Source organism: Heterodontus francisci, chromosome 26 (assembly GCF_036365525.1).
Source record: "Heterodontus francisci isolate sHetFra1 chromosome 26, sHetFra1.hap1, whole genome shotgun sequence".
NCBI lineage: Eukaryota > Metazoa > Chordata > Chondrichthyes > Heterodontiformes > Heterodontidae > Heterodontus > Heterodontus francisci.
This window is the reverse complement of record NC_090396.1, coordinates 18355481-18380726: the sequence shown is the minus strand read 5'-3', so window position 1 is coordinate 18380726 and position 25246 is coordinate 18355481. Positions and strand designations below refer to the sequence as shown.

Genomic DNA, 25246 nt, shown 5'->3' with positions numbered 1-25246 from the left:
CTTCATTGCAGAAATTGAAAAGACTTTGGAAGGAACTGGAGATCTCAACATGCTCTTCCATGCTATTCAAAATGACAAATCTTGTTGTTGCACAATGTCTCTCTGCAGTCTTCGAGAGCTATATGTTATTATTAGCCTGTTGTATGTATGGGATGTCCTGTAGATGCATCAAGTATTTCTGTTCATTTTGAAGAGGGAACAAGTGGGAGGAATATTTCAGAGGTTGGTGAACTTCAACAATTGGGAAAGTAATAGAAAATAATCGAAAGGAGATAGGTGGGCACAAGGACAGGAAAGAAACAGAATCCCAGGTGAGACAAACTACAGGATAGAAGGTAGTCGACAGACGGGTATGGACATAGATACCAAGAGAGTCAACCGGGGACATCTGGGGGACACGAGAGAAGGATAGAACTTGCATTTATAGAGCACTTTTTATGACCGAAGGACATCCTAAAGTGCTTTACAGCCAATGAAGTGCTTTTGAATTGTAGTCACTATTGAATGCAGCAGCAGATTTCCACACAGAAAAATCCCACAAACAGCCATGACATAAAAGGCTAGATCATCTGCTGCAGCTGTTGATTAGGGATAACTGTTGGGCAGGAATACTGCGAAAACTACCTTACTCATCTTCAAATAGTGCCATGAAATCTTTTACATCCACCTGAGAGGGCAGATGAGACTTTGATTTAACCCGGTACCTGACCAGGGAATACTTGACGGGACAGTAGAAAGAGAGCTTTAGTCTGTATCTGATCCATGCTGTGCCTGTCCTGGGAGTGTTTAATGGGGACAGTGTCGAGAGAGCTTTACTCTGTATCTCACCCTTTTTTTCTCTTTGTCCTTTAAACTCCAGGCCCCTTTTATGTATGTTATGTCAAGGGGGCCTTTATTCCTCAGGCCACCCTTATATACATTTTATAAAATAACTTTATTAAAACAGATAAATAAAACAAAACTCAAATTAACATGCCATTCTCGGCATCAATGATACACTCCTGTCCCTGCGCTGCCCACCGGTCACGGAAGGCCTCAAGCATACCGGCGGACACCGCATGCTCCTTCTCCAGGGACACCCAGGCGCGAACATAACCGCGGAAGAGAAACAGGCAATCAGGCCGGCGGACCCCCCCCAGATGGCCCGCAGCCTTGACCTGTGAATTGCCACCTTGGCCAGGCCCAGATGCAGACCGACGAGGAGATCCTCCTCCCGGTCCATGCCCCTCTGCACCGGGTGCCCAAAGATCAGGAGCGTGGGGCTGAAGTGTAGCCAAAACTTGAGGACCAACCCCTTTAAATACTCAAACAGGGACTGCAACCTCACTCACTCCATATATAGGTGGAACACAGATTCGTCCAGACCACAGAAATTACAAGTGGCCTGGGAGTCCATGAACCTGCTTAAAAGTCTGATGCGCAGGACTGCCCTGTGCAGCACCCTCCAGTCCAAGTCCCCGATGTAAAGGGGGAGGACTCCCAGGTCGAGAGACCTCCACCGGGGTTTCCCCTCACCGCCAGATGGCAACACTGACCACCACGGCGTATCCAGCCGGCTGACGAGGGCGAGAAAGTGGAGAGTGTACAGGAGCAGCTCGTGCAGGAAACCCCTCCATGCCGTGTGGAATGACATGGAGAGCATTTCCAAGAGGTGGCTCGGGTTGTGCGGGACCAGCTCCTGAGGAGGGTTTCGGGGCCTGGGTCCGATGAGCAGTTCTGGCCGAGCGGGGATCAGCTCAGCTGGGAGCGCACCGCACTCCCAAGCCCCCTCGTCACCCGCAGTGACGAGCGTCCCAGGGGCTTTGGCTACTCCTCCGACTGTCGGCCCAACCCCGGAGCCGGCCACCCAGACAGCCGAGGCGCTCTCCTCCGCCAGCAGGGGAGCGCCCTGACTGGAGGCAACCATGTTCCAGACTCTGAATAGATCCCTGTAAAAGACAGGCAACTCCCTCAGAGATGCGCAGCTAATGTTCTCCGCCAGGAGCTGTGTGTCGTCTTGAAGGTAGTGACACTGGCAGAAAAAATGTCACCAGCGCACGCCATCTGGGAGGATGCTCGATGTACAGGTATCTCTGCAGGGTCTGAAGGCAGAGAGTCGCAGTCTGGGTGCGGACGCACACCAACAACTGGCCGCCCTCCTCAATCGGGAGACTCAGGACAGAGGCAGAGACCCAATGTTTCCTCTTGCCCCAGAAGAAATTGATGAGTTTCTTCTGGATCTTGGTGGCGAATGCAGGGGGCGGGGCCAAAGTGACCAACCAGTACCGCAGCATCGAGGCCACCAGTTGGTTTAAGACCAGCGTTCGGCCGTTGTAGGAAAGCACTCTGAGCAGTCCTGTCCAGCGCCCCAGCCGAGTGGTGACCTTCGCCTCCAACTCCTGCCAGTTTGCCAGCCAGGCTTCCTCAGCGGGGCTGAGGTGGACTCCCAGATAGAGGAGGTGCGTGGTGCTCCTACTCCTCCGATAGGGAGTCCACCCGCCACTGAGCCACCAGGCATCCAGAACACTTTTCTCAATTGATCCTTGCGGAAGACGTGGCAGAAAAGGTCTGCTGGCAGTCGCGCATCCTCCGCAAGTCAACGGGATCTGTGACCGCAAGGAGCACGTCGTCGGCGTAAACCAAGAGGACGACCCGCATAGCCGGTTCGTGCAGAGCCAAACCTGTCAACCTCCTGCGAAGCAGGCACAGGAACGGCTCCACGCAGATGGTATACAATTGGCCGGACATGGGGTATCTGTGACGCACTCCCCTCCCAAGGCGAAGGGACGCTGCCAAGGATCCGTTAACTTTGATCAGACATTCTGCAGCGTCGTATAAAAGTCGGACCCTGGCCACAAAATGCAGCCCAAGTCTGAATGCGCACGGAGTCCCGAAAAGATATTCGTGATCCACCCTGTCGAACGTCTGCTCCTGATTGAGGGAGAGAAAGGCGGCTGACAGACCAGTCCTCTGGGAATGATGGAACAGGTCCCGGACCAGGTGAATGCTGTCCTGGATGGACCAGCCCAGGACTGTGTAGGACTGGTCCGGGTGGATCATTTGGGCCAGCACGGAGCCCAGGCAGGTAGACATAGCCCGGGCAAAGATCTTATAATCCGTGCTGAGGAGGGAGACCGGACGCCAGTTCTTAAGCAGGCACCTCTTCGGCAGAAGGACGATGATCGCCCTGCACCACATGTGGGCATCTCCCCAGCTGCCAGGCTTTCCCCCAGGACCTTTGCATAATTGTCCCCCAGGACGCCCCAGAACACCCTGAGGAACTCCATGGTCAGCCTGTCCAGCCGCGGGAATTTGCCGCTCGAGAGCTGGTGGAGGGCGCGGGTCAGCTTTGCCAATGTGAGCGGAGCCTCCAATCCTACGGGCTCCTCCGGGCTGACCTTCGGCAGGTCCTCCCACAAAACTCTGCACACGTCCTCGCTGGACAGATCCGGAGAGAACAATGCACTGTAATAGGTACGGGTGAGGAGGCCCATTCCCTCCGCATCCGTGATGGAAGATCTGTCATTGGCCAGCAGCTCGATGAGCTGCTTACGGACCTCCCGCCATTTTTCCAGCGAGTAGAAGGGTGAGGTGCGGTAAATCTTCCAGGATCTGGATCCGCAACCTCACGTACACGATTCGGGACCCTACGAACTACAGGTCTCTCAGCGCGCTCTTCTTTTTGTACGCCTGCCACAGGGCTGGATCCGCGATGGCATGACCGAGGGGGGACTCCAAGTCGAGCACCTCCCTCCCTAGGTGCCCGATCTCGGCTTCCCACCTCTTGGTCGACCCCTTCGCGTACTCCTGATGGAAGACACGGATGTGAGTCTTGCCCACATCCCACGAAGGAGGGGAAGTCCCCTTGCTTCCTTCTCCAGTCGCCCAGAATCAACGGAACGAGTCCTAGAATTGCTCGTCCTCCAGCAGCTGGTTGCTAAAGAGCTGGTATGCGGACCCCGCCCGCTTGTGGAGTGGAGTGAACTTTGCCCACACCAGGTGGTGGCCCGAGCATGGCACCAGTCGTATGGAGGCTGCCAGGCCGTGGGAGACGTATGCCTGCGAAATGTAGAGACGGTCGATTCAGAACCCTCCTCCTTCAGACCTCCACGTGAAGGCGCTGGAGTCGGGATGGAGATTCCACCAAGTTGAGGGAGCTGATCAGTCCCCAGCACGACGCCTGGCCGTGCTGGGGACCGGAGCAATCCCCCACCTTCAGGGTACAGTTAAAAACCCCCTGAGGAAGATGCACTTGCCACTATCGATAGAGCTCAAGAGAGTGGACACCTCTTTAAAGAAACGTGCTTGCAACACGCCAGGCCTGGGCGCGCACACGTTCACAAAGTGGAGTGGCACCCAGGCGAATGGTTAGGTGGAGCAAGCAGCCCGGCACAAGCTCCTTGACCCTCAAGGTCTCTGGCTGAAAAGTCGGGGCCAACAAGATAGCCACCCCATTAGAAATATGGGTGAGGTGACTCATGTAGACCCCACCCTGCCACTCCAGGAGCCAGGTGGTTTTGTTTCCCGGAACGGTGTGGATTTCCTGCAGAAAGCTCACCATATATCTCCCTTCCCTGAGGACTGAGAGATTGTGAAATCTGCAGTGAGACATAGAAAGATAGGAGCAGAACTAGGCCATTTGGCTCTTCGAGCCTGCTCCACCATTCAATACGATCATGGCTGATCATCCAAACTCAGTAACCTGCTCTCGCTTTCTCGTCGTATCCCTTGATTCCATCAGCCCTAAGAACTATATCTAACTCTTTCTTGAATATATTTAATCATTTGGCCTCAACTGCTTTGTGGTAGAGAATTCCACAGGTTCAGCACTCTCTGGGTGAAGAAATCTCTCCTCATCTCAGTCCTAAATGGCTTACCCCTTATCCTTAGACTGTGATCCCTGGTCCTGGACTCCCCTGCCATCGGGAACATCCTTCCTGCATCTTTTTTTTTTAAGAGATACAGCACTGAAACCAAGCCTCTTGGTGTTTATTTTTTTCTCCGCATCTTTCTTCCACTGGGATGGGCACTCCCCTCTCCGCCGGAGGCCGTGAAAATCACAGCCTCTGGAACTGAATAAGTGGTGTCTGTTGGAGGTGTAGGGGGAGTGGGAGGAGGTGCAGTAGTGCCACCCTGGGCCGCCAAGGTGGAGTTGGCGGCCGGGAAGTTGGGGCAGTTCTTATGAACGTGCCCGACCCCCTTGCAGGCATGGCACCGTGCCCCATCCAATGTCCAGAAGATGCGGTAGGCCACCCCCGGAACTCCACATTGAAGTGGCCTTCCGTGACCTCCTCCCATGCCAGCTGCATGAATTGCAAGTGGCAGAAGGAGTAAACATGTCGGAGGCTGTTCTCCCAAAGACCGAGTGGAACTAGGGTGATCCCCCACCTCACCTCCCCCAGATGGTGCAGGTGGGGGAGGAGGAGCTCATTGGGAATAAAGGGCGGGACGTTTGATAGAATTACACGCTGTGCAGTGGCCTCCAGAGGGTCCAATGGCAGTGTACTCCTGTCCATGGTGAGCCCCCTGCTCAGAGCCAGGGCCACCGCCCACTTGGTCTTCAGGAAAAACACCGCCTTCCTGAACATCTTTGAGGCTGCGACAATGGCCGAGGGGCCGACAACCTCAGCCATTGCCTTAACGCATGCCTCAATAGTCATGGTTGGGTGGGTGTAACTCTTCACCCCATGCTTTGACGTCAAAATTTAAAATGGTGACAGGGATACAGGAGCAGCTGCAGCTGCAGCATAGGAAGGCCCCGCCATCGGAGCGGACTGTGAAGCCCATGGGTAGAAGAGTCACACCCACCGTTGAATAAAATAGAGTTTGTGAGAAAGGAAAGAAAAAAAAATAATAACAACAAACTGTCCCAAAAATACACAAATGGAGGTTGTGGCAAGGGAGAGAGGCTGAAGGAGCGGAAGGTCAGGAGGAACCAGACTCTTTGTAGATGTTATTTTAAGGAGGTCCTTTTGCTGGTCTTCCAGTTGGTGGTGGGGGTGGGGGAGGGGGGACGATGTCTTCATCTGGGACAGCTGTAAGCTGCCCAGGCACATTTTGCTTTCGGTGTTGTTTGAAAACGGTAAAGAGAAAGTCTCTTTGCCAGGCCAGCTCCAACTATCCCAGGCTAGGTTGTTGGGGTGGGGAGAGAGCTCCTACTCAAATGTTGTTAAAACACAGAAGCTCCCTGTTGAAACAAAACAGGCCCACCCAAGTTCTTTAGGTCTCTTCTTTCCCCCTTCCCACAACAATTAATGAAAGGGCTTCAAAAAAGCCAAACTCAGAAGAGCTGACAGTTCTTTTGGCCTCCTGTTTTCCTCTTTTAGAATAAGGATAGATGGAAAAACCTTCCTTTCAATCTCAGTCTTTCTCCTTTCAACACAGTCACACAGCCTCCACCTTCCAGCCTCCAACACACAGCCACAGTCAGCTGAACCTCCATAACCACTCAGCACCTCCAATTAGGCTGCAGCCAACCCCGTTTTCTTTTTTGTATTTTTGGGGGACATTGTAGAAGGAGCTTTACTCTGTATCTAACCCATGCTGTACCTGCCCTGGGAGTCATAGAGAGATACAGCACCGAAACAGGCCCTTCGGCCCACCGAGTCCATGCCGACCATCAACCACCCATTTATACTAATCCTACATTAATCCCATTTCCCTCTCCCATCAATTCTCCTACCACCTACCTACCCTAGGGGCAATTTTGATGGGGACAGTGTTTGATGGGGACAGTGTAGAGGGAGCTTTACTCTGTATCTGACCTGTGTTGTATCTGTTCTGGGAGTGTTTGGTGGGACAGTATTCAAACTCTTAGCTTCACCCTTGCTAAGCAGAGAAATATAGAGAAGAAAAAAGGAAAATCCTGTCTCAAAGTCTTATTAACATTCAGATATCTGTCAAGAAATAGCTGAAATTTCCTCCACTATTTATTTCTCATTTTTTTGTTTCCCCTGCGATGTTTATTTACATTTATTTCCAGCTCAATAGCCAACAATAAGCATTCCTATTCCTAGGAATCCTGAACCAACTCTCCCGACATCTTCAAATCAGCATCAAGGTCCCACCTGTCAAAAGATCCCATTGCACTGGTTCAAAGAAGAACAGATAAGTTATCACGAGTGTCATTGCAATGTTTATCCCTCAATCAATAGCACTAAAAACAGATTATGCTGTCATTATCTCATTGCTGTTTGTGGGACCTTGCTGTGTGCAAATTGACTGCTACATGCCCTACATGACTATAGTGACTGCACTTCAAAAGTACTTCATTAGCTGTAAAATGCTTTGGGATTGTTACGGATAAATGAGTGATAATAGGGATGGCTCCCCCTTTTTCACCTCTCGACTGACTGAAGACAGCGTCTTTTTATAAAAGTATTTCAACCCCTGAGTGCTTTAGTTGCCAAGGACAGACAAAAGGCAGGTTTTCTCGTAAGTTTTAAAAGAAAGATAAATGTTTATTTATTCAACACCTGAAATATATGCAACTATACCCACTTACACACTCATATAGATACACATACATTCAAGAAGAGCTAGAGATTAGAAAGTAACATGCATTTAGGTCTTATGAATTTTTGGGAGTTCTCTGTTGCATTGCCTTTCCCTGGGATGAAGACTTGAAAGGGTGCAGGCCTGTAATCTTTTCCTTGCTCACTGAAGAAAAACTTGGGAGGTTTAGGATGGCGGATGCACTGTTGCAGATTTCTCTTGTTGTATTCCAATCATAGTTCATGACGAAACCTTGGTATGATTTTTCAGGTGGGGAGTTCAAGGCTAACTCCAGTCTCTGCCTACATGTAGTTTAAAAGCTGGTGGTGTTAGGCAGGGTCCTTTCTCTTCAATGACACAGATGTTTCTCTGTCTTTTGTCTGCCCAGAATATATCTTTTATTAAAACTTCTTATCAGAAACCTAGTTTCTGTCAACTGACCAGAGTTTTTCTTCCATTAAATTCATAAATAGTTTCTGATGATTAGGCCATTGTCAGGCAATGGGGTTCGGACATCACTCAACCACCATACCATCTTGTTAATGTAGAAATTTTCACACCCATTCTCTGGAGTTCAAGCTTGGAGCCATAAAGCCTGCCACAGTATTGTTAACCCAATTGGTTGGAGAGATGCAGCCAATACCATAGAAAGAGCCATTTGCATCTTAATGACTTCACAAAGGTATGTCCAGAAAGATCATTTGTATTTTAATGACCTTCCCAAGACTTGTCTAGACATGAAAATTAGCTCAGATTTCTTGCAGTTACATATGTATTGACAGGAAAGGAAAGGTCACCTGACCTCTAAGCTCCATTTTGTTTTACAGGAAAAGTGTCTGTTTCGGGTGTATTTCATAAGTTCATCTTATAGTTCAAAAGTTCATATTACTTGAGCGTGACAGGATGTCCTGAGATCATGGAAAGCACTATATAAAAGCAAGTCTTTCTTATTCATAATTTGTTTCTTTGATAACACTCCTGTGAAGCGCCTTGGGATGTTGTACTATGGAAAAAAACATTTGCAGGGCTACGGGGAAAAGGCAGGGGAGCGGAACTAACTGAGTTGATCTAGCAGTGAGACAGCATGGATGTTAAATGAGCTATATAGATACAAGTTGGTGTTAATCCATTTAACATCATGCATGCTTATTTAATGTGAACTTGCTGTGTTTTGGCATGTGTTTATATACTCAGCATTATTCCTTTAAATACATTCCACTTGTGCACAACTGCAATGTTGTTATAGCTAGGTGGGAATATAGGCTGTGAGGAGGACACAAAGAGGTTGCAGTGATATAGGCCAGTTAAGTGAGTGTGCAACAAGGTGGCAGATGGAGTATAATGTGGGGAAGGGTGAGGTTATTCACTTTGGTAGTAACAATAGAAGCTGAATGTTATTTAAAAGGCATGAAACTTCTAAATGTTGATGTTCAGGGACACTTAGGTGTATTTGTATGAGGAACACAGAAAGTTAGCATGCAGGTAAAGCAAGCAATTAGGAAGGCAATTGGCATGTTGGCCTTTATTGCAAGGGGATTGGAGTGCAAGAATAAGAAAGTCTTGCTGCAATTGTACAGGGCTTTGGTGAGACCACACCTGGAGTACTGTGCGCAGTTTTGGTCTCCATATCTAAGGAAGGGTCTACTTGCATTGGAGGCAGAACAGCTAAGGTTCACGAGATTAGTTCCTGGGATGAGAGGATTGTCCTATGATGAGAGGCTGAGTAAATGGTGCCTATAATCTCTGGAATTTAGAAGAATGAGAGGTGATCTCATTGAAACTTACAGGATTCCGAAGGGGCTTGACAGGGTAGGCACGGAGAGGTTGTTCCCCCTGCTTGGGGAATCTAGAACATAGGACAGTCTCAAGATAAGGGGCCGATCGTTTAAGACTGAGTTGAGGAGAAATTTCTTCACTCAGAGGATTGTGAATATTTGGAATTCTCTACCCCAGAGGGTTGTGGATGCTCCGTCATTGAGTTATATTCAAGGCTGGGATATATAGATTTTTGGTCTCTAAGGAAATCAAGAGATATGGGTTGCGGGCAAGAGCATATTGAATGGCAGAGGAGGCTCGAGGGCTTGTATGGTCTGTCCCTGCTCCTATTTCTAGTGTTCTTAGGGAAGAAAAATCATCATCCAAATGAATTCAATTGTGGCTTTCAACAGGGAATTGGATAATTACCTGAGGAGAAAAAAATTTGCAGGGCTACGCGGAAAAGGCAGGGGAGTGGGACTAACGGAGTTGCTCTAGCAGTGAGCCGGCCTGGACAGGACTGGTCATATCGCCTCCTTCTATCCTTTAACCAATCTATGATTCTATTTGTATCTTCATTTCATTGAATTTAGCCCTTTTAAAGTTGCATACAAGGCTCCTGGTCTTTTGTATATCTGAAACTGGATCATTTTGTAGTTATAGTTCCCTTGGGGTGCTACAATTTCCTTCTCCTTTACATTGTCAGTGCCACTAACAAATACCACGTCAGGATGAGCATTGCTTCTCCCAGCTTCCTTGTCACATTGGGCCATAAGGCAGTCATGCAATACATGAATCAACTCTTAACCCTTAATTCACTTGGTTTTCCCAGTTTATATTTGGCTGATTAAAATCTCCCATTAAAGCAATCTTCCTGTTCTCACACACCCTTTTCAACTTTTTGTAGAACAGATTGTTCTCCTACTTGTCTGCTGACAGTGCTGTAAAAATAACAGGTTTCCCTTTTAAGACGGAGATGAGGAGACATTTTTTCTCTCAGATGGTCGTTAGTCTCTGGAATTCTCTTCCTCAGAGAGCAGTGGAAGCTTGGTCATTGAATTTATTCAAGTCTGGGTTGACAGATTTTTGATAGACAAGGGAGTCAAGGGTGATGGAGGGGAGACAGGGAAGTGGAGTTGAGACCACAATCATATCAGCCATAATCTTATTGAATGGCAGAGCAGGCTCGAAGGGCCAAATGGCCTACTCCTGCTCTTGTGTTCCTATGTTCTTTCCTATGTTCAACTTCATTTACACTCAGCCCCTCCCCCAATGCCCCTGAGATATGGGGCTACTTCCCTTTCTGAACATTTGGTACCCCAGAATTGTGCATTCACTCCCAGCCCTTCTTATGAAAATCCTGAGTCTATGTCTCATTGCTTCTTATTTGCTGACCAGTGCAATGACCTTTCAATATTCCTCTCAAAACTTTTTTTTTACAATTTTGAAAGTCTCTCTTAGACCCCCTCCCCTTCACCTTAACCTTCTCTGTTGCAGTGAATAGAGCCCTAATCTGCTAACTAATTCAAAACAGCGCTCTCACCAATTCTTACAGCACTGCTCAGTAACAATGGGATCAATATGATATTCATAGCACTGCCATTTTTAATAATAGATCAGTCTTGATCTTATTTGACAGGTTGTGTTAAATATTAGACACAGGAACACAGTCATCCAGCTTGTTACTGCAGGACTAGTTTATTAACTTGCTTTTATACTCAGATGTCACAACAAATTAAAGAATTTAAACTAACGTTAATTGCTGTTATAGACAGCGGCCTGGATTTTTGAGGCTATCAGCATCACTGTTATTATGGAATAAATTGGTCGGCAACTTTTGGAATCCACACATGAGCAGTTAAATGTGGAAATCAAGAAATTGCTGCCTGATTTGCCCTGCTCCTTCACAAACTTCCTGGTTTAGACTCTGCATGCCTCAGTGGGGATTCTTGAATTTGATTGGCTGAAGTGATATGGTGCTCAAACACAACACAGATGCAGATCTCCTACAGAGGATGCTGTGATGATAAGGATCTCTAAATACTATTAAATGCCACTTCTCTTCTAAATACCATATGTTGCCACTCAAAAGCCTATGAAAATTCTCTGGGAAGTTGCAATGGGTGTGTGGAATAACTTTTTCACCCAGAAGGTGGTATGGGTCTGGAACTCACTGCCTGAAAGGGGGGTAGAGGCAGAAACCCTCATCACATTTAAAAAACACTTAGATATGCACTTGAATTGCCATAACCTACAGAACTACTGACCAAGAGCTGCAAGGTGGGATTAGACTGGATAGTTCATTTTTGGCCAGCACAGACATGATGGACCGAATGGCCTCCTTTCTGTGCTGTAAATCTTATTATGTTTCTATGAATGGAGAGTGGTGTTCCTTCATCACTGATGACCACATCCAGACCAATATTCTCAATGGGCCCTCATATAACACTGATTTACATGGGAGGCTGTGAGACGTCATGCCATAAAGAAGGCAGCTGCAATCTGCTTGCTATTGCAAATCTGTTTTTTAAGCTGTTTTTATACTTATTTTTGTTTCTGATCAGATTCCAGGAGACCAGGTTCAGGAAACTGGCTCCCCGAGTTTACACTATTGAATCCAGCTCCCTTATCCTGCTCTCACATTCATTAATCCCCTGTAAAGACTGGTTAAGGAATCCAGATTTAGTTTATACACATGGACCCTGCTCACAACACCAGCTAGCCAGCATCCAAAGTGAACCAATGCCACTATCATAGCTGCTTAAATCGCCTGATCGCCATATTCATTCAGATCGCTTAAAGAACTCTGAAAAATACCCATCTTTTTAAATCATTATGGAAAGAAAGAAAAAAACAAACTAACTTACATTTATATAGACACAAAACATGCTGGAAATACTCAGCAGGTTTGGCAGCATGTGTGGAGAGAGAAGCAGAGTTAATGTTTCAGGTCAGTCACCTTTCATCAGAACTGACCTGAAACGTTCACTCCGTGTCTCTCTCTACAGATGCTGCCAGACCTGCTGAATATTTCCAGCACTTTTTGTTTTTATTTCAGATTTCCAGCATCTGCAGTATTTTGCTTTTATTACATTTATATAATGCAGTTTACCACATCAGGATGTCCCAAAGCACTTTACAGCCAATGAAGTACTTTTGAAGTGTAGTCACTGCTGTAATGTTGGAAACACAGGAGCCAATTTACACACAGCAAGATCCCACAAACAGCAATGTGATAATGACCAGATAATCTACTTTAGTGGTGTTGGTTGAGAGATAAATATTGGCCAGGAAACCTGGGAGAACTCCGAAAGACAGCACATCCGAAAGATGGCATTTCCTACACTACAGTGCTCCCACAGTACTGGACTGGGAGTGTCAGCCTGGATTACCTGTGCACAGTATCAATGTCATGAATTTTTTTTTAAAGGTCCTTGTTCCTCCTCCTTCATTACTCATCTCGTTACCTCCCATCTCCTTGCAGGAATGATTCATGCTGGATTCTTGTGGATCTGTAACTCTCTGACGCAGTATGAGCTTGCACTGTGAATGTTGCCAGGTTATTACACCATGAAAGGCATCACAGCTGAGCCTGATCCTGCCCCTTCCTCTCAGGCACATGAAAAAACTTTCCAACAGGGATCACTGTGGAACCATCAAGGATCCCTCTCCTCCCTTGCTAAATGGTGTGGTTACTTGTTTTAAATTCATTCATTAGATTCATTAAAAAAAATTATTGACAGGATGTGGGCATCACTGGCAAGGCCAGCATTTATCAGCCATCCTTAATTGTTCTCAAGAAGGTGTTGGTGGCAACTTGCTAGGCCATTTCAGAGGACAGTTAAGAGTCAACCACATTGCTGTGCGTCTGGAGTCACATGTAGGCCAGACCAAGTAATTGTCGCATCTCTTTCACTGCCCTGTCCTGATATCAAATCAGGCACATGCTTGGTCACAGTAACACCCTGCGTCATACACTTACCCAGCGGGATCCACTTTCAGGGGCTCTTGTCTCATGGTAACAAGGCAGTATTGGCATCAAAATGGAGTCGGTAGCCTTATCGGCCCCATTAACACTGGCGCTGTTTCAAAGGGACCTATCACTGGGTGTCCAAAGTGCCTGTCTGTTTTAGGCGATAAACACTTTTAATATGGAAATTGGGGTCCCATTACATAACTAGGACCCAATTACCATTTTCGGGCAGAGCTGGCAGAGCCTATGCAGTGCACACTCTGACCAGCTGCATTGGAGATAGGGAAGAGGCTTGGGTCAATGCTCAATTATTTTGTGGACCCCGGGAAGCAGGAATGAAACTCTAAGGCCCAGAAAAATAATCTGGGCTGCTGCCAGTCCGGGACTCCAGCTCTCTGCAATCCCGACCTTCAACTTGACGTACCTTCCTGGTCGCCTTTTTTGAAGATGGCCATAATTACAGTGTCACGGAGATCTCCTGGCATGCTCTCCTCCTTCCAGATGAGGGAGATGAGACCATGTATTTGTGTCAAGAGTGCCTCTCCGCCGAATTTTAGAATTTCGGCGGGAATTCTGTCTACGCTGGTGGCCTTATTGTTTTTTAGCTGTCGGATGGCCTTTTCGATCTCATGCCGGGCTGGGGTTGTGCTGAGGTAGTGGCGGGTAGCATGCTGTGGAATGTGGTCGGGGGCATTCGCATCGAGGACTGAGTCGCGATTGGGGAAATCTTTGAAGTTCTCCTTCCAACAAGCGCTGACCACCTCTCTCAGCACCACTTCATTCTTTGCTCTCCAGTGGAGTAGGTCCTTGGATACTTGGGCTGTAAATGGTCTTGACTGCGCTGAAGAATCCACGCATGTCGTGGCTGTCAGCGAGTTGTTGTCCTTCCTGCGCTCTTTCAACCCACCAGCTGTTCTTCAGGTCACGGGTATTTTGTTGGACCTCGGCCTTCAATTGTCTGTATACCTGCTTTTTTCCTCTCGAATTTTGGTGATGCCTCCAGTTCAGGAGCGCCTTGCGCTCACAATTTAGTAGCTCCTGGATCTCCTGGTTGTTCTCGTCAAACCAGCCTTGATGTTTCCTGGTCGAGAAACCAAGAATATCTTCGCAAGTGCTGATTATGGTAGCTTTGAGGGCAGACCAGGCATTGTGAACACTGTGATCCACAGCGAACCACTGAACTATGTGGATCACATCCCATACCTTGGGAGCCTCCTTTCAGCAAGGGCAGACATCGACGATGAAACTCAGCATCATCTCCAGTGTGCCAGAGCAGACTTTGATCGTCTGAGGAAAAGAGTGTTTGACGACAAAGAATCAAACCTAGCACCAAGCTCATGGTCTACAGTGCCGCAGTGTTACTTGCCCTCCTGTATGCATCAGAAACATGGACACTGTACAGCAGACATCTCAAAGCCCTGGAGAGATATCACCAACGGTGCCTCCGCAAGATCCTGCAAATTCAGTGGCAGGACAGGCGCTCCAATATCAGTGTCCTCTCTCAGGCCAACACCCTCAGTATTGAGACACTAGTTATGGCTAGTCCGTTACGCTGGGCAGGCCACATCGTCCGCATGCCTGACACAAGACTCCCAAAACAAGCTTTCTACTCCGAGCTCCATCATAGCAAGAGGCTACCAGGAGGGCAGAGGAAATGCTACAAGGATGTCCTTAAAGCCTCCCTGAAAAAAGGTGACATCTCAGCTGATTCGTGGGAACCTCTTGCCCAAGACTGCCCAAAATAGAGAAGAAGCATCCGTGAAGGTGCCAGCCAGTTCAAACAGCATCGACATACCCAGGCAGCGACCAAGTGCAAACGGCAGAAGGAGCATTCGGAATTTCGAGCATCTCATTCACTCGCCTCACCAAACACCACCTGCCCCACCTGTGGCAGAGTGTGTGGATCCAGAATTGGACTATTCAGTCACCTAATGACCCACAACTCTGGAGTGGAAGAAAGTCATCCTCGTTCCCGAGGGACTGCCTAAGAAGAAGATGGCAGTTCCAGTCTTCAACCTGGCGAACTGTGCCTGGAGGCCTATTTAGCTCCCTGTAGCTTAGCTGACAAATTTATAAGTTAAACCGGCCCCTCAAAATCATGGTGTTCAACGCATTTCACCTGCAGAATGGGTGGCTGACCAGAAGTCAAAGATCAAGGGACAAGAGTTGGAAGGGAAACCCCTCCAGGGAGATGATTGAGACGTTGAGACTGCCTTCCCTGCCTGCGACCCCCACTTTGGGCCATTGACACTCTGGCTGTTGCCCTGTTGTCGGCAAAAAACGTTGGCGGCCCTGTAAAATGGCCCCTAATTCGGTCTTTCATTATGCTAATCGGCTGGTCCGACTCCTTGGAGCAGGCAGCTGATCTGTGACTGATCCTGCTGCTGGTAAAATGCCATAGCAGTGGGATGGCATTGGGGAGCTGACCTGACGTGGCCTCCCTCGATTTTACCAGCACCCCCGCCACCCAGCCCGCCTCCAAGATGGCGGAGTTTCAGTAACTGTCCCATGTTTTGTAACTGTGTAATTTCAACCTCTCCGTGATAACACTGATACAAAAGACTCTTCCCTCTTGCCATGGATATTTTGGGTATCACATTCTGTCTCTGCCTTATGCTATGAGCTATGATAATCCCACATCAACGATGGATAAGCCACATGAGGTTCCTGTGTGCGTGGTTAATCTGACACAAATTAAAAGTGTGGAAAGCACACACATGTCGGCAGGGTTTTTTATATAGGTGGCTCATTGTAAGCTGCAGTTACTTGACAGCTTCTTAATATCCCAAAGTGTCAAATGGAGGACTAGACTCAATCCCAGTGTCTCAGGGTTGAACTTTCCCAGCACTGTGGAAATGAGGTGGGAGACGGGGCAGAGGGTGAGGAGGGATGGAGCTAGGAAAATTGTGGGAGAATGTGTCGGGATGGCTCCCCAATGTCTTCCTGTCAATTTTCCTAGGAGCAGCTAGGGAGCAGGAGCGGGAGCCAACTGGCCTGTGGTGGGCATCTAATTGAGGCTGTTGAGGGGTCTTTTACGGTGATTTTACACAGCCCTTGGAATACTGTTGAAGGAGTATGGGTTCCATGGAGATTCAGTGGCTCACCAGCTCAAATGAGGTGACAGCACAGCGAGGTGACTGTTGCCTGTAACTGACAGGCATTAGGTTGTGTAGAGTTTCCAAGCAGGAAGGCTCAGAGCTACCATTGGAAGGGAGTGTAGTTTAAAGGGATTGCTGTGTGGAAGGACTGCTGCGGAGGTCAGTAATTGAAAGCCTTCTTCCCAGGATCCCTGGAGCGAGACAAGGCAAGGGTTGGGGCAGGTGTTGTGGGGTGGGGCGGGCGGGGGTGGGGGAGGGATGCTGACATTTACGAAGGGTTGAAAGCTGCAAAGGGAGATGGGTGTTCTGCACTCAGAAATTGCCTCCTCCAGTTAGGAGGAGAGTGAGAGAGAGGAATTTCACCACATGGAGAGGGGCTGCAGCGGGCAGAGGAGCAGCAACATGACTCTGAACTGGCACGCACGTGTGGAGGGGGCATAGAGACAGTAAGGTAGGTGAATGCTCGAAGAAAGCACTTCCCAGCGCACAGGGTCTGCAGACAATGGCTCAGCTTCAGGGACCTGTCACAGCCCCAGTGTCTCCGCAGACTCTTTTTAACAAGACCGGTGGTCGCTGACCTATGTAAAATGCTGGAGGAGGTGTTAAGGCCACTGGGATGTGGTAGGCACCCATAGCCTGTGGTGGTGAAGGTGACTGTGGTGCTCAACATTTTTGCAACAGGGTCGTTCCAGGGATTAGCTGAGGACATTTGTGGAATCTCGCCATCTGCGGCCTATCATTACATAAAGCAGGTGACAGAGGCCGTGTTCATGAGGCAGGGGAGTACGTAAGACTAATAATGCTAGTCAGGCTGAGACAGCCATCAGCTTCAGTGCCATTACAAGATTCCCTCAGGTGCAGGGGGTCATAGACTGCATGCATATGACCATCAAGGCACCGTCAGAACAGTGAGGTACTTGCGTCAACAGGAAGGGGGTTCCACTCCCTCAATGTGCAGATCATTTACGGCCACCACAAAGGATCCTGCAAGTGTACGGTAGGTTCCCGGGAAGCTGCCAAGACTCCTTCATTCTGAGACAGTACCAAAAGCCTCAATCATTCACTCCACCGGAAATCCTTCGAGGATGGATCCTGGGTGACAAGGGGTATCCACTGAGGACATGGCTGCTCTCACCAGTGTGGAACCCCAGCACTGAGGCGGAGGATTCATACAAGCGCAGCCATCTAACTACAAGGGTGACCATTGGGTGGGCAATTGACCTTCTGAAAATGCACTTTAGATGTTTAGACCACTCTGGGGGAGCCTCCCATATGGCCCCTCAAGGGTCTCCCATATCATGGTGGTGTGCTGTACTCTGCACAACCTGGCACAGCAGAGAGGAATGGAACTAGTGCCAGACGGTTCTCTTGAGTGCCGCCTCCTCCGATGGGAATGAGGGGAAAACAGAGCTGACCTGACAGCCAATGGCCAAGAACAGGAGGTGTCGATGGCTGCGGCCATTGACATGTGTGCAAGGGAAACCCGCGGCTCTCTCACTCACACTAGATTCAGCTGAGACTCCCCGTGCCAACACTGGACCAGAGCCAGTTGCCTCCCTGTGGATTCCCTGGAGACCTCCAATGCCACAGCCCCCATGAGGAGCCCATCCCAAGTGCATCATCCATCCTCGCCCTTTAGTCATTGGTGCCCCTTTCACAGGCTCCAGCTCCATGTCACTATATCTGATCACGGCCTCTTGGGGGAGTAAGGATCACAGGACACGTGGAAGGCATCAAACTTATGTCGAGGTGAACAAATGAAATACTCAGTGCCATACATCAAATAAAGGCAACCCTGTGAGACCCATTGTGCAACTAAGTGTGTTTAATTGTTAGCTTCCGGGTGCTTCTATGTTGTGCTCCCCCTGAGGCTGCAGCCAATGTGGGGGCAGTCTGCTGGCCTTGCTGCTCCGGTGCATTAGATGCCCGTGGCAGATGGTCTCTGGGTAGCAGAGTCCTCGAGGGGCCTGGCACAGGCTGTGCCACCTGCATCTGTGCAGTGGTAGCCTCTCTCATCGGGGCTGGATGCTGTGTCTGTGTCACCGTCAGAGGGGCCAAGGGGCCTCTGTCAAAGCCGGGACACCTTGAGCAGAGCCCCCATCACCTTCAGCTGTCCATTTCTCAACCCTTTCATAGCCCGGCTGCACTGCCCTGCTTACCAGGACCAGACTGCCCGCTGGCAACAGGTCCATGCGTCTCTGAGCCATCACGCCAACCCAGCGCTCAACAGCACTCAAGGATGAGGCCTCACTGTGGATGCCGATTCACGCCTCCTGCATCCACTCGGTCGCATGTTGCATGTGGCTCTCCACTTGGGTCAGCACCATCTCAATGGAGGAGCCCATTTGCTCATAAACCAGAGACATGGTGCCACTCATGGCATGGATGGACTCCTCCATTGTGTGTGCATGGGAGTTGTTACAACTGAGGAGGGAGGAGTGCACTGTCTATTCTAGTTCCAGTTCTCCACAGGTCACAACATATATTTAAATTTTTTCCCACTTACCGGTACGGTCAATCATAGACTCTATTTTTGTCCCAGAATAAAACACACCAACCAGGTTTCTTTAATAAACAACAAAATTATCAGTTTATTATAAAACAAGTCTTAACCAGAAATGAAGTAAAGCATAAACACACAGATTGAAATATTAAAGTTCCCCTTTTACCTTAGCCTATCACACTCATACATGCACATACACTGGTTATCCAGAAAAATAAAGGGATTTTTGTTTTTAGAGCTCTATTACAAACAAAAAACACACTTGGGCTGAATACTCGCTCATTCTTGAAGAAACAGTGGATGAGATATGTTGTGTTCCAAAACTGGTATCCAGTCTGGCCTCTGAATACACATAGACGGGTCACTGGGATCTTTTAAAACAGTTCTTTTCAGGTGGCCTTGAGAATTAATTCAGCAGGCTTTTCTTCAAAGACAGGAGACGAGATTAGTTGACACAATGAACTTCTCAGGGTCTTTTAGAGAGATGCTGGAAAGCTGAGCTGGGTTGTGGTCTTTTCTCCTTCCTTGGGAATTCTCTTCTCTCCTTGAAAGTTCTCTTCCTTTTTATTCAGTTCAACCCTAACTCAAAACAATTCAAAAGTGAAACTGGCCACAGGAGGTCAACCTTTCGACCTCCATGAATCTTGACTTGTCACTTCTTTGTAAACAATTTCTCCAGGTGTCCAAAGTTCTCTGTTGTTTATTGAGCTGGAAGTCAGGTGGTTTCCTGGAAAGGCTTGTTGTTGTTGTTGCTGGAAGTAAGGTGGTTTCCTGGAAAGGCTTGTTTTCCTCACAAGACCTCTCAATGCCCCTTTTAATAAAACATTTCCAGCGACTGTTTTAAAAAGTCAAGTGGCCTTTACATGCCCCCCTTTGAAAATCCCAAAGTTTAACATTTCTTCAATCTTGCAAAAATGAATCCTCAAAAAATATATTTAACAAAACACAGAGACATTTTCGTAATAGATTGAACAGCCTGTGGGAACTCTGACAGATGTCCACACATTTCCCGCTGCTACTCCATAAGCACCCACTTTGCAGATGACTCCTGAGGCTCAGTATCTGCGTGGAGCTGAACATTACTGGGCCTGACCTCACTCCTCTGATGGGGACTGGCCGCAGCTGTCACTGCCTTCGTCACCTGCTGCGCGTGTGTGTGTCATGCTCACCAGCTGGTGCTACCTGTTCTAATCGCATGTCAGGCCCCATCAACATAAGAGTATCTATGTTGGTGGAATGTACACTGAACTGATGTGACAGTGCATCCTCAGATGGTGCCTCCTCCTCTGAGGCTCTGCTGGCTCCAGTAACCTCTGCTGAGCCGCCACGGCACTGGCTCTGCGGGACAGACAAGAGTGCAGTTAACGATGCCCCAATGCACCCCATCCTCCTTCCTGTACATGCTCCTGAGCTTCATATGGTCATCAGGGACCACAGAGACATCATTGAAAAGACAAATGAGAAGGATTTGTGTCTGTTGCCATTGCACCTCTCACTTTCTCTGGGCTCCACACCTGCCTTGCCCTCTGCAACAGCTTGGCCTGCTGCCACCCTGCCAATCTCCATTGCCTCCTCCTCCATCTGCATAATCATTGCAAGAAAGGACAGATCACCACCCGTCTGTCTCTGCTCTCTTGCATTATGAGCTCTCAGTGTTACACAACTCTCCACCCCCTGCGATGCTCATAAGGCTGCACCACTTTTCAGTGGCCATCATTGTGGCACTGGGAGGCCTGCTGCATGTGTTCATCCATGTTTGGCACTGCAGTGAGCTCTGATGATTGGCCATGGTAGTCTGGTAGTGATACTACCCTCTGTCTTGATGCACACATTGGTCCTTGTTTGGTAAACTACATGAGGTCTTTACTGTAAGCAGCCAGTGTGAAACTTTATTTCCATCTCCCAACAGAGAGGGCAGCAGAGAGGCTGTATATCAGTAAACAAATGCTTAGCTATCACAATACAATCAGCCAGTTCAATACAGTACACTATACTCCCTTCCCACTTAAAAAAAACCCAACTTATACATTAAAATGTAAAATGGTACTTCTACGTAGTTTCCCAGAATACAATAACAATACTCTGAAATTTAATAGGTGGGATTTCATGATTGTTGTTACTGTAATCACAACTAAAACATATATAACCAATACTTCCAGAGTAATTTACATGTAAAAAAAATTGTTTTCCTTAACACCAGTATGTCGTTAACAAAAATATCATCATCGGACAAAAAGTAATGAAAAGATCAAGTTTTTTCTTCATCCTTTCTACATGCATTCAATTAACCAATCTGGCTTCTTTCTCTTTCCGTCCGGGTATCTTCTTCCATTTCCATTATCTTGACTCTGCTCTCCCGACATCTCAGACAGTGTTGACCCTGATCTTTGACTTTGACTACCAACTCCACTTAATGGTTGGGACTGTGAAATTGATTGATAAGTCTTAATCAAAGACCCTGACTCACTTGGGCGGCACAGTGGCTCAGTGGTTAGCACCGCAGCCTCACAGCTCCAGCGACCCGGGTTCAATTCTGGGTACTGCCTGTGTGGAGTTTGCAAGTTCTCCCTGTGTCTGCGTGGGTTTCCTCCAGGTGCTCCGGTTTCCTCCCACATGCCAAAGACTTGCAGGTCGATAGGTTAATTGGCCATTATAAATTGCCCCTAGTATAGGTAGGTAGTAGGGAAATATAGGGACGGGGGGGGGGGAATGTGGTAGTAATGTGGAATTAGTGTAGGATTAGTATAAAATGGGTGGTTGATGGTTGGCACAGACTCGGTGGGCCAAAGGGCCTGTTTCAGTGCTGTATCTCTAAACTAAACTTCGCTCGACCAGTGGATTCTGTGAAACTTTACTTACACCTCCCAACAGAGAGGGCAGCAGAGAGGTGGTATAGCAGTATACGAATACTCTTAGCTATCACAATACGATCAGCCAGTTCAGTGCAGTACACCACAAGAACCACTCTCCTTTCCCTCACTGTCTGCAGAAGCACCTCTAGGGAGGTGTCACTGAAGCATGGAGCAACCCTTCCTCTCACTATCATCCATGTTACCCATCAGTAGCCTGCTCTGTATGAAGCTGGTAGAAAGTAGTTCCCATAGTGTAGTGATTGTCATGTTTGCCTCACATGTGAAAGGTCCCCAGTTTGATACTGTGTGGAAACATGTAACGGTACTTTTTTTCCTTGTTCATGAGTCACTAAAAGCTAGTATGCAGGTGCAGCAAGCAATTAAGAATATATGTTGGCCTTCATTACAAGGGGACTTGAGTACAGAAGTAAAGATGTATTGCTTCAATTGTATAAAGCCTGAGTGAGACCCCACCTGGAGTATTGTATACAGTTTTGGTCTCCTTATCTAAGGAGGGATATACTTGCCATAGAGGGAGTGGAACGGAGGCTCACCAGACTAATCCCTCGTATGGCGGGATTGTCTTATGAGGAAGGATTGCAGAAACTGGGCCTGTATTCTCTAGAATTTCAAAGAATGAGAGGTGATCTCATTGAAACTTACAAAACTCTTACAGGGCGTGACAGGGTAGATATGGATAGGATGTTTCCTCTGGCTGGTGAGTCTAGTACAAGGGGACACAGTCTCAGAATAAGGGGCAGGCCATTTAATACTGAGATGAGGAGGAATTTCATTACTCAGAGGGTGGTGAATCTGTGGAATTCTCTACTCCAGTGGGCTGTGGAAACTCAATCATTGAGCCTGTTCAAGGCAGAAATCGATAGATTTTTGTATAATAACGACATCAGGGAATATGGAGATAGTGGGGAAAAATGGCATAGAGGTAACTGATCAATCATGATTTGTTTGAATGGTGGAAAAGCCTCGATGGACTGAATGGCCTACTCCTGCTCCTATTTCCTATGATCCTATAAAGGCTGCAAACACCCCTTTAAAAATGGTGCCCTCAAGCTCCCTGCTGGCACTGACGTCAGCCCGCCATCCTTTATTTGTCGGCCGCCCCACAGCAGTGATGCTAATTGGCTGCATATCAGAAGATTGCTGCAGAAGTCCCGCTGTCCATGCATATGGCCACGCAAACTAGAAATGACCCTGGCATCGGGATCTCGAGGCAATCAGCAAAATCCTGCCCTCAGTCTCAGTGTCAATCCCAATTCCAATGTCTCAGTCTCAGTGTTAATCCCAATGCCAATCCCAGTGTCAACCACAATCTCAGTACTTCAGTCTCATTGTCAATCCCAATCCCCAATGGCTTTCAAACTGAATTTCTAGAGCCTGGGAAGATGCATGGGGGGTGGGGGGGGGGGGTTCCGTGCGGAGATCCCAAGTATTTCCAAGGTCATCTGGACCTAGAAATTCCTTGGGGATGCAATTCCGACAGTTTTTCAGGGATCAGCCCAGCAATGACCTCTGCTGCTGACCCTGCCAGAGTTCATGGGTTTGCCCGAGGGGCTACGAGGAATGTGCCTTTTGTTGGGATAGGGTGGAGTTGTGGTGACCTCTGACCGATGAGTTCAAGAGTCTCTAAGAGTGTATTTGCAGAGAGCTCCTATTTCTTATGTTCTTGTGAGTGTCTTAGTATTAATGGGGGTGAGGGATGAAGATGAGGGAGGTCACTATTCTAGAAAAGCCTGCAGACCGCTGATGTATTTACCCCATTACTCATGTAGTTTTGATCTAGCGGTAATCTTCACTTTGGGTGTGGGCAGAAAACGTGATGGGTGCGGACTGTCCGCAGATTATACACCCGTCAACAGGATTCCACCAATATCCCAAAGTAAAAATTTACCCCCCACTGACCCCCATTCCCCAAGAGTCTGCAGGGCACAGAAGGCCAAGTGATTTGGTGAAAGATTTCAAGGAGCCAGAGGAGGATTGAGTAAGTACTCAAGTTTCAGTGGGAGGGCAGATGAACTGGGAGGGCCGTGGGAACCCAGAGTGGAAGGCTAGAGAACTTCATTCAAAAAGGGTGCAGTGTGGTGATGGAGGTGTTTGAAGATGAGAACAATCAAATCACTAGGGAACACAAACCCAATGGTCTGGTAGGAGTGACCTTGGAGTGCAGAGTTCTGGATTAACTGGAGTATGTAGAGCTGGGGGACTCTCAAGCACCAGGCTTATGACCAACCTTGCCTTGTCCTGCTGATTTGTAATGGATTACACAGTACACTATCAGCAATGTATTTAACACAATTCCTTGAGTGCTTGGTAGGCTGTTTCCACTGTAAGATGGTGAAATACATCTTGTGCGATTCACTATTACCTACTTTGTCTCACCACCCAAGACAAATTTTACCCCCTCAATCTAAGTTGCACTTGTCTTTTAAGTGAATTGATAGTTTGATTAATCCCATGGTTTCTGTTCTTCTCCTGTTTTGCAGGTACCTGGCGATTCGTTACCCACTACGATCCCGGGAGCTACGAACTCCCCGAAATGCCCTGACTGCCATCTGCATCATCTGGGGAATCTCGCTTGTCTTTGCTGGGCCTTACCTCAGCTACTACCAGGTGATCCACTACAGCAACATGACCCTCTGCTTCCCAGTCTGGGATGATTACAGCCGCAAGATTATGGACCTTTCCACCTTCATCTTTGGGTACATCATCCCGGTGTTGATCCTGAGCCTGGCCTATACTAGGACCATTAGGTATCTCTGGACTGCCGTGGATCCCATGAAAGATATGTCTGAGTCCAAGAAAGCCAAGCGTAAGGTCACCAAGATGATTATTATTGTGGCTGTCCTGTTCTGCCTCTGCTGGCTACCCCATCACCTGGTTATCTTGTGTTTCTGGTTTGGCCACTTCCCACTTAACCAGGCCACCTATGTCTTCAGGCTCCTGTCACACTGCATGTCCTATGCCAACTCTTGCCTCAACCCCATCGTCTACGCCTTGGTCTCCAAGCACTTCCGCAAGGGCTTCAAGAAAGTCTTCAACTGTCTGTTGAGGAAAAAAGTCGTCAATAAAGTGCACGTAGTGCAAGTGGCCCACACGGAGGCTGGCTCCACCGAGGCATTACACATCAGTGAACACAACAATCCAACAACCAGTCGGCAGTGGAGCCAACCGGGTCCCACCAGGCACCAGGTGACGCCACCAAGAATCTTCATGGCCTTCAACGTGACCTAAGCCCCTAGAAATACGCCAGGGGTTGAGGTAGAGAGAGACCCGATTACGTGGACTGTTCTGCGTTCCGACATCTTGCACGCAGACACCAAGCAAAAACAAAAAAGAAAAGGCATTTGTAACATAAGTGTCAAAATGCAAGAATAATCTATGTACTATTAAACAGAGAGAGGTGGTGAAACAGATAAAATGCGGGTTTGTCACAGGAGCAGTGAAAACATTATACCATGCAGAAACCTATCCAGATATGGCCCCCTGCCTGATGCTCCTGTGTGAGATATTAAAAGAAAAGCTTGTCAGTTGCTGTTCTGAATGTTACATGTGTGTGAATCTTTAGAAATAACTC

General features: G+C 48.0%; 1 protein-coding gene across 1 annotated transcript in view; it reads left to right on the top strand.

Annotated features, from left to right (window-relative positions):
• Nucleotides 1-24903, top strand: part of LOC137384534 (galanin receptor 2b-like) — a 278815-nt gene extending 253912 nt beyond the window's left edge. Inside the window, exon 2 of the mRNA XM_068058675.1 lies at nucleotides 24156-24903. Within this exon, the coding sequence (XP_067914776.1) occupies nucleotides 24156-24903 (748 nt within the window). The remainder of the gene's footprint in view (nucleotides 1-24155) is intronic.
• The last annotated feature ends 343 nt before the right edge of the window (nucleotides 24904-25246 follow it).